General features: G+C 52.7%; 2 protein-coding genes across 8 annotated transcripts; both read left to right on the top strand.

Moving 5' to 3' along the window:
• The first annotated feature begins 2,218 nt into the window (after window positions 1-2,218).
• Window positions 2,219-2,968, top strand: LOC134809740 (glutathione S-transferase theta-1-like). The gene is made up of 2 exons (XM_063808356.1): window positions 2,219-2,510; window positions 2,796-2,968. Exons 1-2 carry the CDS (start codon window positions 2,301-2,303, stop codon window positions 2,868-2,870), a joined length of 285 nt encoding a protein of 94 aa, XP_063664426.1. The 5' UTR covers window positions 2,219-2,300; the 3' UTR covers window positions 2,871-2,968.
• A 2,915-nt stretch (window positions 2,969-5,883) lies between these two features.
• LOC112206709 (glutathione S-transferase theta-4) lies at window positions 5,884-12,652 on the top strand. Of its 7 annotated transcripts, none has more exons than XM_054675600.2 (6): window positions 5,884-6,113; window positions 7,516-7,603; window positions 9,735-9,885; window positions 10,603-10,683; window positions 10,810-10,986; window positions 12,321-12,652. In XM_054675600.2, the coding sequence occupies exons 1-6, from the start codon at window positions 5,990-5,992 to the stop codon at window positions 12,516-12,518; spliced, it is 819 nt and encodes a 272-aa protein (XP_054531575.1). In that variant the 5' UTR covers window positions 5,884-5,989; the 3' UTR covers window positions 12,519-12,652. The 7 variants fall into 7 exon arrangements, with proteins under 7 accessions (XP_054531575.1, XP_024208316.2, XP_063664413.1 ...); XM_063808346.1 differs by adding an exon at window positions 7,207-7,279 and having other exon boundaries at window positions 5,905-6,113; window positions 10,603-10,986; XM_024352548.3 differs by lacking the exon at window positions 10,603-10,683.
• The last annotated feature ends 401 nt before the right edge of the window (window positions 12,653-13,053 follow it).

The following is a 13,053-nucleotide window of genomic DNA, read 5'->3' as shown; positions in this document are numbered from 1 at the left end:
AATCAGCTCGGGAGGCTGAGACCCAAGGATCACTTTAGGCCAGGAGTTTGTGATCAGCTTGGACAACATAGTGAGACCCTGTCTGTCTCTCTCTCTCTCTTTTTTTTTTGAGACAGAGTCTGGCTCTGTTGCCTAGGCTGGAGCGCAGTGGCGTGATCTTGGCTCACTGCAACCTCTGCCTCCTGGGCTCAAGTGATCCTGCCACCTCAGTCTCTTGAGTACCTGGGACTACAGGCATGCGCCACCATGCCCAGCTAATTTTTGTATTTTTTGTAGAGACTGGGTTTCGGCACGTTGCCGAGGCTCGTCTTGACGTCCTGGGCTCATGTGATCAGCCCATCTTGGCCTCCCAAAGGGCTGGGATTGTAGGCATGAGCCGCCCTGCCAGGCCCAAGGGTTTTTTTGTTTTTGTTTTTGTTTTTTTAACTAGTGGGGTATGGTCATGTGCACCTGTAGTCCTAGGTACTCCAGAGGCTGTAGTGGAATGACTGCTGGAGCACAGGACTTGGAGATTGCAGTAAGCCATGATCGTGCCACTGAACTCCAGGCTGGGTGACAGAGCAAGATTCCATGTCAAGAAAGAGACAGAGAATTAAAAGAAAAAAGTGTAGGGAGACAGAGATCCTGTCTCAAAGAAAGAAGGGAGGAAAGGAGGAAGGGAAGGAAGGAAAGGGAAGGGAAGGAAGGAAAGGGAAGGGAGGGGAGGGGAGGGGGGGAGGGGACAGGACGGGAGGGGAGAGGAGGAGAGGGGAGGAAAAGTGGGGAGACAGAAACAGGTTCTGATTCCAGTTCTCTTAGTGACTTCTACACCCCTCCCCTCCTATGACTGGAGAAGTTTTCTGAGAAATCTCCCCACCCACCCCACTCCCTTTGTTTTTTTTGTTGTTGTTGTTGTTTTTGTTTTGTTTTGTTTTGCTAAGCCAATTGTCATTGAGTTTCTATCTGAAACCCCCAAAGGGACACTGGCCACCCCTTCCTCCACTCTACAGAGGTGGAGAAAAGGGGAGAGGGGCTTGGCAGGCCTCCCAGCCAGTCATGGAGGGAATAGGCTTCAGGAGGAGTACAGAGTTCTGGCCCCATTTTGGGGGAAGGCACTGGCCAAGAAGGGCTGAGCAACTTCTGGAGGTACAGACCTCTGGGGAGGGCAGGTGGGAGGAGCAGCAATGGGGCCCAAGCTGTTCCCGGACATGCACTCAGCCCCCTGCCACGCTATCCACTTTTGCCAGGCAGAATGACATCCCTTTTCAGCTGCAGACAGTGGAGTTGGCTTGGGGTGAGCCAGGTGGCTGGGCTGGGCCCCATGGAGTGGGTGCCAAGGACCAGGCCCTGCACTGAGCCTTCTCTCCTTTCTGCCCACCAGGGGAGCACCTGAAGCCTGAGTTCCTGAAGGTGAACCCCCTGGGGAAGGTGCCTGCCCTCAGAGATGGCGACTTCCTACTAGCAGAGAGGTAATGGTGACCTGGTGCCCACCCAGGGTCAGAGCCAGGATCTGCCTGGGTTCTGGGGCTCAGAGTTGTAGGGGGAGGCAGAGGCGAGAGGAGAGATCTTTCCTTGGCTTGGAGATCTTTCCAAATCACTGAGGCCCCTTCCTCATTTCAGCCTGTGTAGCTCTGATGCAGAGGCTGGACCCAGGGGCACCTTTGGGCTAAAGCTGGAGGCTGGAACCTGGCTACAGTCTAAGCCAGCTGGAGCTGCCCAGGTGGGGAAAGGACGTAGGTCACCCAGATAAACCTGGACAACCTGAAGCCAGCGGGCAAGGCCCAGGCTTGAGGCTGGCTCCTCCCCAAATGTCCCCAGCTCATCCTTTCAGAGTCCTAGGAGCTGGGCAGACCCAGGGCAGGCTCCACTTTCATCCCAGCTCCCCACTCCCTCACTCTGTGCCCTTGGGCAAATCACAGAACTTTGTGTGCCAGGTTTCTCCTCTGTAAAATGGGGGGAATAATGTATCCACCTCCCAGGGCTTACCCGAGGATGGAAAATGGGCACCTAGTGTTCTGGGGCACTAGGAAGGGAACTTGGAGACCTTTTGGGCAGGGCCCACATGGCAGGCCTGCCTCTCTCACTCTGAGTGGGGACCCTGATGCCAGGGAGTGGGGCCTGGGCACAGAGGGCAGGATGGTATGGTAACTGGGAGGGGAGGTGGAAACATGGGCCCAGGGAGGATCAGAGTTGGAAATGGAGAAACAGAGTGGTTTGGTCGTGGGGAGATACTGCCTGGAGGGAGTTGCAGTATAGGGGAGGTCCTCCCCTGAAGGTGAAGGTGGGGAGAAAACCTGGTCAAATCACCCTGAGTATGAGCAATGAAGCCACCTGGCCCTGACAGGCTGGAGAAAAGATCTCTGACATCCCCTGCCCACAGCGTGGTCATCGTTTTATACCTGAGTCGAAAGTACCAGATACGGGGACACTGGTACCCATCTGAGCTGCAAGCCCACACCTGCGTGGATGAGTACTTGGTGTGGAAGCATGTCACCATCCAGCTGCCTGCCATCAATGTCTACCTGTGCAAGGTGAGCTTCCTAGGCCCTGTCATGCAGGCTGGGGCAGGGGCCTGGACCCCCAGAGATGGAAGGCACCAGTTGGTACATATTACATATTAGCTTCACTTCCACTGTCCTCAGCAGACATAACTAATCTATCACAGTACTCCTTCCCCTAAGCCTGAATGAATCCTTAGAAACCTTCTGAACACAGAGCCCCAGAGGACATCACTAATGAATGGCAGCCGGGAAGGGATGGAGAGGAGGCCCAAGAGGCTTCCAAGAGTCTGGGTTAAGTTGCTCCTCTCCTCCCAGCCCAGTCTCTCCTGCCCCACTTCTCCGGACAGCCTGCAGATGCTGCACAGCTGGAGCGGCTGTTGGGGAGGCTGATGCCAGCCCTGAAGCACCTGGATGGGGGGGGTGCTGGTGGCCAGGCCCTTCCTGGCAATGGAGCAGATCTCCCTGGAAGACTTGGTGCTGACGGAGGTGATGCAGGTGAAGCTTTCCTACCCACCTGCCCTCTGGGGGGACTCTGGGCATGGGGCTGAGCCCCAACCCCAGCTGCCCTGTCTTCCCAGCCCACTGCCGTTGGCTGCGACCTCTTCCAAGACTGGCCCCGGCTGGCAGTGTGACAGGCCCATGTGAAGGCTGCCCTTGGTACTGAGCTCTTCCTGGAGGCCCACAAGCTCATACTCCAGCCTCTGAACCACAGTGAGGCTCGGCAGGACCCCCAGCTGGCCCAGAAGCAGGTGCAGTGGGTGCAGGAGTGGCTCCACTGAGTGGGTACAGCCCACTGCACTGCACCCTGCTGTCTGCAATAAACACACTGCATGCTCTTCGCTTGTCTCCAGGCTTACTCTGTCACTGGAAGTGGGATCAGTCCCATTTCTGAGCCTAGACCTATTAAATCACAAAGCATAGAGTGAGTGGCACTCAGTCCTCTACTTGGGGCTCTAGTTACCTTCCTGGGCCACCAGGTGCACAGTCTGGCCACTGCAGCCCCAACCCAGGCCAGGAAGTTTCTGGGCTCCTCTGCATGGCATACACTGGAGGATTAATTAGTATAGGAAGGGTATAACCAACATTTTCAGGGTATGGGCCCAATAGCTTACTTAGCTGTCCTTACTATGGGGTGTGATAGGATGTGGTGTATTATGTAGCATGGAGAATTTTGGATTCTCATGGGTAGGTTCAATTCCTATAATTCTAGAAACAAAAGGGTTTAAACCTCTGTAATTTATTCTATCAAAGTAACTCTTTTGTGAGACATATTTCTTATGTTTGGGGTGGGATGCTGGAGGTTAGGACTGGCATGAAGATATGTCATATGAAAGTACTAGTGTGAGTGGTAGAAAATTTTTTCAAGGAGATATATGAGCTGATCATAATGGAATCAGGAATATGATGTTCGAATTCATAAAAAAAGACTTGTTAAAATGAGAGTTTGGGTGACGAAATTTGTGGTATAGAGTTCTGGTATATATATGTTATGCAGTGCTCCTAGGAAGACAATAGTGATTACGGGATTTATTATTTATTTATTTTTTGCCCTAGGGCAAAGGTGGCTTTTATTTCCTCTCTTAGGGAAGGAGGGGAGGTGAGCTTTCCCAGGCACGTCAACCTAAGGAAGGGGTCATGGGGCCCCCAGCAGGGGCTGGAAGAGCTGATCATTTGGAAGAAAGGGTTCATTCTTGTCCACTTCCTGGCCCTCAGCTGCAGGGTGTGCTGGCAGGGGTTACTCCCCTTGGGGCAGCTGCTCCTGCATCAGCGGAGGCACAAGGAGGTACCTGCTGGTGTTCACAAAGAGGAGGGGGCAGGTGCCGTGAGTGAGGGAGAGAGGGCTGGGGTGACTGGCCCCACACCAATGCCTGCCTAGTATGATCACTTTCATAAGGCCTGGCTGATGGGACTCCTCCAGGAAGGGCCTGAGGGGTCCCTTGGCAGTGCTCCATGCGATGGCTGGTGCTTTAAATGTCCATCTCAAAACTGTGCTTCTTCACTGCCCGCCCTGCTTATCTTCTGGACTATTGCTCAGGTGGCTCTGGCTGGCTTCCGTTGGGGGGATCATCACTGGCAGGGCTGGTGACCCCGGGAATGGTGGGCAGATCCCTTGGGAGTGTTTTTGGTCATGGGTAAGTTTCAACACTCCATCAGGGATTTCCAGTGGTAGATGATCCTGGTACCTCCTGGGGTGGTGCTGAAGAGCATGCCGCCGGGGGTCGCGCTGTATTCCCCGGGCGGGTGGGAGCTGCTTGCTTTCGCCAAGCACCACCTGGCAAGTGGCAGGGATGGCCCAGCTTGGGGTCTGCTGCAGCTGCTGTCCCCAGATATGGTCTTCTGTGCACTGCACCCGCGAACCTCTTGCGGCCTTCAGGGCATTTATTATAATGATATTTATATAGTCTGCTATAAAGAACAGGGCAAATGGGCCTGCAGCATATTCGACGTTAAAGCCCGAGACTAATTCTGATTCCCCCTCTGTTAGGTCTAAAGAGGCTCGGCTGGTTTCTGCTAGTGTAGAAATAAGTCATATTATGGCCAGAGGTCATGATGATGGTAGGAGCAGCCAGAGAAATTCTTCTGTTCCAATAAGTATATACAAATTAAATGAACCACTTATTAATAGGACTGATAGGAGGATAATAGCTAGAGTGACTTCATATGAGACTGTTTGGGCCACTGTACGTAGTGCACCGATGAGTGCATATTTCAAATTAGATGCTCATCCTGATCATAGGATAGAGTAGACAGCTAGGCTTGATGTGGCTAATATAAACAGGAGGCCTAGTTAAGATTAACTAGAGAGTGGGGTATGGGGAGAGGGATTCATATGAGGAGGGCAATAGATAGAGCTAGAGTTGGAACAATAACATATAGGGGGTGTATTTTTATTACATTATTGTACATTATACAACAATATGTTAAAAGTTTTATTGCATCTGCGACTTTTATTGCCGAGTGCCCCCTGACTTCCTGGTGATGGTGTCCCCACTGCTCCCGAAGCTCCCAGGTTCCTGTGTCTCTTTCTCCCAATTCCTTTCTAGTCATAGTTCAGGCTCAATTCACCTGAGCCTGAGTAGAAGCCTCTACTTCTAGAATCCTCCAGGGATAATTCTCATTGCCTCCTCCTCATTCTGGACCCTGCAAAGCCCCTTTCGTCAGGTTCTGCAATCAAAGTCCGGCCCTGGGAATTCCCAGGCATAATCCCTTCTCAGACAGGGTGTCTGTGAGGTGGCGCCACGGGACACAGACACACGTGAGAGGGGGAGAGTAGGGTCACGGCTGCCACACCTTTGCCACGGGCCTCTGCCAGCCTACTCCTGGGCCTCCTTAGAATCCTTGCTGCTGTGAGAATTGCAGGCTTCCTGGCCTTATGACAACACAAAGGGAAACAAGAGGTTCCAGAATGCAGGATCCTGGGCCCAGATCGGAGAGGGCACAGGGCCAGGGACTCTGGCCAGACATAGGCCCAGGTCTGTGGCTGGCCAGCTGCAGCTGTGGGGCCTGGCATGTGTCTCAACATGGCCCTGGAGCTCTACATGGACCTGCTGTCAGCACCCTGCCGTGCCGTCTACATCTTCTCGAAGAAACATGACATCCAGTTCAACTTTCAGTTTGTGGATCTGCTGAAAGGTCAGCTCCCACTGCTGCCTGGCAGGCCTGGTCCTGGGGGGAGGCAGGACACACAGATTGGGGCTTTTTTTTTTCTTTTTCTTTTTGGTAGAGCCTCACTTTGTCACCCAGGCTGGAGTGCAGTGGTGCTATCTTGGCTCACTGCAATCTCCACTGGGTTCAAGTGATTCTCCCAGCTCAGCCTCCCGAGTTGCTGGGTTTATAGGCAAACGCCACCATGCCCGGCTCATTTTTTGTATTTTTAGTCGAGATGGAGTTTCACCATGTTGGCCAGGCTGGTCTCGAACCCCTGACCAAAAGTGATCTGCCCCGCCTCAGCCTCCAGAGTGCTGGGATTACAGGCGTGAGCCACCACGCTCAGATTGATAGGGGCATTTCTGAGAAGCAGGGACAGAGACAAGGGAATCACCCCAGAGGTCCACAGGGAAGGAAAAGATGCCACGGGGCTTGTAGGCTGCGTCCCTGCCTAGCCTACCTTAGCCACTCCCCACTAATGATAGTCCCCACGCCACAGATGAACAGGCTTTTTGAGGAGAAGGGGGAATGAACAGCAGCTGGGACTCCCTGGGCTCCCACCAGGCACCCTGGCTTCGTTGTGGGATTCTAGGACCTTGTGAACTCAGCACCTGCCCACCAGGTTGGCAAAGGGGGCAGAAGTGGACAGTCCGTCTACACCCATCCTCCCCAGTGTTCAGAAAGGCTCAGGGCTCCACTGCTCCCGAGTGAGGGTCAGAGGGGTGGGCTCCAACTCCATCCCGAGCACAGAGGGACTCCAAAACTCAGCCTGCAAAAGCAGAAGCCTCTAGAACACAGAGGAAGAGACAGGAAAGCTGTGGAAATGAACGGGCTGTGAGTGGAGCCCCCAGAAATGTTTCCAACTGGAGGCAGCTGGTCCAGGAAGAGTTTCAGTTCCTGCCCCCACCTCAGGTTCCCTGTTCAGATGACCCTGATTGTGTCCGAGAGGCTTCCCTTTGGATGTCCAGCTGTGTGCTGGGCCCGGCTTCCTTAAAGTGGAGACAGAGTGAGAGCGATGGGATTGCGGATGGGACCCAGGCCCTCAGGGCTTAAGGTGATTCAAAGGCTGTGTTTTCAGATCCAGCTTTGGCGGTGGGCACTGGAGGCCTCCGGCTTCTGGGCAAAAGGGTCATCCTGGTCCTGGGACACAGGTAGGAGGCACGGGAGTCACCAAACCTAGGGTGGAGCAGGCTGGGAGCCAGCAGTTCTGATCCCAGTCCGGTTCTGCAACTGCCTTGCCCTGTGACCTGGGGTGAGCCGCCATGTCCCTCCGGGCCTCAGTCCTCTCTTCTTGAGAAAATAGAGAGGGAGGCATTTGTGTCTCTGGGAGTCTCAGTTCTCTCTCCCCTGGAGTCCCACAGCCTCAGACCTTCCCTGCCCCTCCCAGGTCACCACCACAGCAAAGAATACATTGACATCAACCCCCTCAGGAAGCTGCCCAGCCTCAAAGATGGGAAATTTATCTTAAGTGAAAGGTAAGTCTTCCCTGGGGCCCTTGCACCATCTGTCTCTGCTCCTCCTGGGAGGCTCAGTGCGAGCATTTGTCTGTTTTACCATGGAAAATCTCACACGTGCACTAAAGGAGAGTGAATACTAACTAATGAGGGGCATGAGGAACGCCACAAACCCATCGCCCAGCTCTGACTCTTGCCAACTTGGGGTCCATTTTACATCATTTCTATTCCCCTGCCTCCCAGACACCCCATCATTCCAGTCATAAATGTTTAGGGGCCAGCTCACGCCTGTAATCCCAGCACTTTGGGAGGCTGAAGTGGGTGGATGGCCTGAGGTCATGTGTTCAAGACCAGCCTAGCCTGGAAAACATGCCAAAACCCCATCTCTACAAAAAATACAAAAGTTAGCCAGCATGGTGGTCCGCACCTGTAGTCCCAGCTACTCAGGAGGCTGAGGTGGAGGGATTGCTGGAGCCCGGGAGGCAGAGGTTGCAGTGAGCAAAGATTGAGCTTCAGCCTGGGCAACAGAGTGAGACCCCATCTCAAAAATAAAAATAAGTAAGTAAATAAAACAATAAACATTTAGGAACATGCCTCTTAGAGATAAGCGTTCTTTAAAAAAAAAAACAAAAAAAAAAAAAACAGCAACAGGCTGGGCGCGGTGGCTCATGCCTATAATCCCAGCACTTTGAGAGGCTGACACGGGAGGATCGCTTGAGGCCAGGAGTTCACGACTGCAGTGAACTCTGATTGTGCCACTGCACTCCAGCCTGGGCTAGGATAGAGCGTAGCATCACTACGATACCATTAAGATACCTCATAAAATTAACAGTAATTCCTGGATTTCATCTAATACGTGGCTCCTGTTCAAAACTCTCTGATTATCTCATAAACATTTTCTTGGCAGTTTGTTTGGATCAGGATCCAAAGAAGTTCTGAATCTTGCAGCCAGTTGCTGTCTCTCCTGCCACATTTTAACCGATAGCTCTCTCCATGCCCTGATCTTTTTACCTTGGCATGGTTGCTGTTGGTGATGATAAAGGAGCCCTTGTTCTGCGGAGGTTCCCACACCAGCCATCAATCAGCAAGGCCTAGGACATCCCCTCCGAAGCATGTCTCCCCTCCGTCCCCTTCCCTCCGTCCCCATGGCCTCCACCATCCCCAGACACCACAACCTTCCTGATAGTTGCTGGCCCCCCCACTGTCCATTCTGCCCCCTCGGGCTCACCCTCCATCCAGCACCAGAGAGATGGATCTTTTCATGCCCTGGCTTATATAATGCCTAATCTTAAGGATTAAGTCCATAACCTCCCTGCACCTCCAGGGGCTACCCTCCGTGGACTCCACAGTGTCTGTGGCTGCCTCATCACTCCCCAATCACCCCCACCCTTCTTCCAGTTGCACCCCCCTACTCTCCTTTCTTCAAATTTACCTTGCTCCCTTTACCCTCGTATTTCAGCATGTGTTTTTCTTTGTTGGTTTTTTGAGACAGAGTCTTGCTCTGTGGCCCAGGCTGGAGTACAGTGGCACAATCTTGGCTCACTACAACCTCTGCCTCCCAGATTCAAGTGACTCCCGTGCCTCAGCTTCCCAAGTAGCTGGGATTACAGGTGTGTGCCACCACAACTAGCTAATTTTTGTATTTTCATTTTAGTAGAGACAGGGTTTCACCATGTTGACCAGGCTGGTCTCCAACTCCTGGCCTCAAGGGATCCGCCCACCTTGGCCTCCCAAAGTGCCAGGATTACAGGTGTGAGCCATCGTGCCTGGCCTGTTTTTTGTTTTTGAAAAAGGATCTTGATCTTTCACCCAAGCTGGAGTGCAGTGGTGTGATCTTGGCTCACAGTAGCCTCAAATTCCTGGGCTCAAGTGATCCTCCCGCCTCAGCATCCCAATTCAACACGTGTTGTTCCCCTTGCTGGCCTACTCTTTGTTATACCACCAGCCCTCAACTCCTACTCACCCTGCAGGGCTCCTTCCCAGCCCTTACTGACTGTCAGACAGACAGCTCTGGTGAAGGTCTTTCTCAGGGCCTTTTGGGCTCCTCTTTGCTCTGGAAGCCCCAGCAGTTGGGCCCAGGCCACACCGGGGTGGTTGATGTAGTGGCACTCAGGAAGGCAAGGGCAGTGCCCCTGACCAGCCCCTTCTGCAGCGTGGCCATCCTTTACTACCTGTGCCGCAAGTACAGCGCACCATCACACTGGTACCCGCCAGACCTGCACACACGTGCCCGTGTGGATGAGTTCATGGCTTGGCAACACACGGCCTTTCAGCTGCCCATGAAGAAGATAGTCTGGCTCAAGGTGAGCAGGGCCACTTCTAGGGCTTGGGGACACGGGCACAAGGGAGTCAGGAAGGCTGGAGGCCAGTTCTGGCCCTGCTGACTGCCGGTGAACTCAAGTAAGTCTCCCTCCCTCTCTGGGCCTCATTTCCTCAGCTCCTTCTCCTGCCTGCCTTACAGAGCTGTCAGGAGTGTGGACTGAAACAATGGGCATGAAAGAGTCTTATTAGGGCGAGGGGAAGGGCATACAGGAGGGGCTGATATGACTCACCCAGGACAGCATTCGAGGCATTTCATTCTGAACTAGAGAATCTCAGTGTCAAAAGGCCTATAGAAGGCCGGGTACGGTGGCTCACAACTGTAATCCCAGTACTTTGGGAGGCCGAGGCGGGCGGATCACTTGAGGTCAGGAGTTCAAGACCTACCTTGCCAACATTGTGAAACACCGTGTCTACTAAAAATACAAAATTATTAGCTGGGTGTGGTGATGGGCACCTGTAATCCCAGCTACTCAGGAGGCTGAAGCAGGAGAATTGCTTGAACCCAGGAGTTGGAGTTGGCAGTGAGCCAAGATTGTGCCACTGCACTCCAGCCTGGGCAACAGAGTGAGACTCCATCTCAAAAAACAAAAACAAAAAAGACTAAAGGCCTATAGAAAATTGGAAGATGACAAATAACCAGTACATGTGTCTCTACTTTGAATTCTATGCCTGTGACAGACATCACTAATCAATCACAGGACTTATGCCTGCTGAGCTCCCCAAATCCTTGTGAACACATGATTCCCGGCACCTTCCACCAATCAGAACTGCTAAAAGAGGTGAAACTGCTTTATATCCTGGGAAGTGTTCAATATCTATCCAGCAGACAAGAGTACAGAGACCTGGCAGGGCAGGTGGCCCTGGAGTGCAGCCTCCTCTTCCCTCCTCTTCCCAACCCTGGCCAGTTGCTGATCCCAAAGATAACAGGGGAGGAAGTTTCAGCTGAGAAGATGGAGCATGCAGTGGAAGAGGTGAAGAACAGCCTGCAGCTCTTCGAGGAGAAGTTTCTGCAGGATAAGATGTTCATCACCGGGAACCAAATCTCACTGGCTGACTTGGTGGCCGTGGTGGAGATGATGCAGGTGTGGGGTGGGTTGGAGGAGGGTTAGACCCTGGGCAGAGGTAGGACTCCTCTGTGACCAATGAGGCCATCACTTGAGGATAGGCTGGTGAGGTGGGAAAGGCAGGCGTGGCTGCCATGGGGGCTGCGGGAACCAGGTCTGGGGGCCTGGACTCAATCGGGGCAACAGGAAGCACAGAATGTTATGAATCAGGAAGGATCACAGTTCTCCACACTTGACAAAGATTCTTCGGTGTGGGAGGACCCGGAGGGTGAGCCTGGGATACAGAGGAACACTGCATTTCCTGCTCAATCCACCAGCATCCCAGATACCTCCTCCTCTTGCTGGACTCTCCAGGAAATGTTCACTGGCTTCCTGGGTGTCCTTCTGGCCCTGCCTCTTTCCCAGAGCTCCAGACAGACAGCTCTGGAGGACAGCTCTCGTGGCTGGGTCTGAGGGGCATCCACTGTGCATTTGGAGGCACACCTGAGTGTGGGGCATTTCTGTGGCCTCTACATGCAGGGGAGGGTGACCAGTTCTGCTTGTCAAGACACTGGCCAGGGTCTCAACTGGCCATCCTGCACACCAGCTAGGGCACTGCACACTGACCAAAGAGACTAATTTGCATATCAGCCAGAGATATGCCAGGAGGAGGCACCTGGGGTCATGGTGGATTGACCAGAAAGTGCAGTGTTCTTTTCCTTATCCCAGAGATCTCTGGCTGATATGAAAATTAGTCTCCTTGGTCTGTTTGCAGGGCAGACCAGCACCAGGAAAAGTCATTCTGGCCTGCCCCAAGGGTTCAGCCATATGCTTTGTCCCCACCCCTTACATTTCACCCACACACACCCCTTCTTTGGCTTCCCAAAGATCTTGGGTGCAAACCAAACTCTTAGTGAGCCAGCCAAACTGCAGGGTAGACTGCCTGCCAGGTCTCCCATCCTAGCCCCTGAGCTTGATCACAGTGGGAGGCTAAACATGGAGGGAAAAACCTGAGTTCTCTCCCTCACCCACATATACACACCTGGGATAAGGGGTTTCCCTGGAATAAGGCAGGATTCATGCGAGATCGCAGGCTGGAGAAGTGGGAGCTGCCTGGGCCAGGAGCCCTCTCAGCATGGTTCAGAAGGCTTGGAGCAAGAAGACCAGTGACTAAGGACTCTGAGGGATTCTGGATCCTCCATCCCCACCTACATCTATTACATAGTCTGTGACCCCTTGCTCAGGCCTTGGGGGTCAGCAGCCTAATTCTTTGCATAGGTAGATGTTAGGGACGTGGGCCTGAGGCTGTGGGAGAGGACCCAGGTGGGGCTGGTCCCCAGGCTGACCATGTCTTTGTCTTTGTCTATCCACAGCCCATGGCAGCCAACTATAATGTCTTCCTCAACAGCTCCAAGCTAGCTGAGTGGCATATGCGGGTGGAGCTGAATATCGGCTCTGGCCTCTTTAGGGAGGCCCATGATCGACTAATGCAGTTGGCCGACTGGGACTTTTCAACATTGGATTCAATGGTCAAGGAGAATATTTCTGAGTTGCTGAAGAAGAGCAGGTGACCCTAGGCGCAGCCTGTCCCACAGGGCCTGGCTGGCTTAGCAATCTGAGCCACCTTCCTTAAAGGAAATACTAAAAAAAAACAAAAACAAAAACAAAAAACTGTTCTTTGCCTAATAAAGAACTGGAACAACCATCACAGCTGCTGAGCAGCAGACAGTTGGCATATGCATAGGGTCTGACGTGGGAGTGGGTGGTGGTTACAGATCCTTCCAGTTTCCAAAAAGAATTTTAAAAGTAAAGGGTTAAATATGGTTACATTGTGAGTAATAATAGTTGGTGACTTCAGTACCCCACTTTCAGTCATAGAAAAACTACAGAAGACCATCAAGGAAATAGGGAATTTGAAAAGCACGATTAACCAATCGCATACACTAGACATGAACAGAACGTTCCACCCGACAGGAGCAGAATAAGCATTCTTCTAAAGAGCACATGGAATATTCTCCAGTATAGAGCATATATTTGGTCCTAAGTCTCAAATTTAAGATGATTGAAATCACACAAAGTATGTTCTCTGGACACAGTGGAATAAAG

Source organism: Pan troglodytes, chromosome 23, assembly GCF_028858775.2.
Source record: "Pan troglodytes isolate AG18354 chromosome 23, NHGRI_mPanTro3-v2.0_pri, whole genome shotgun sequence".
In the NCBI taxonomy this organism is placed as follows: domain Eukaryota; kingdom Metazoa; phylum Chordata; class Mammalia; order Primates; family Hominidae; genus Pan; species Pan troglodytes.
This window is presented reverse-complemented; position numbering and strand designations above follow the sequence as displayed.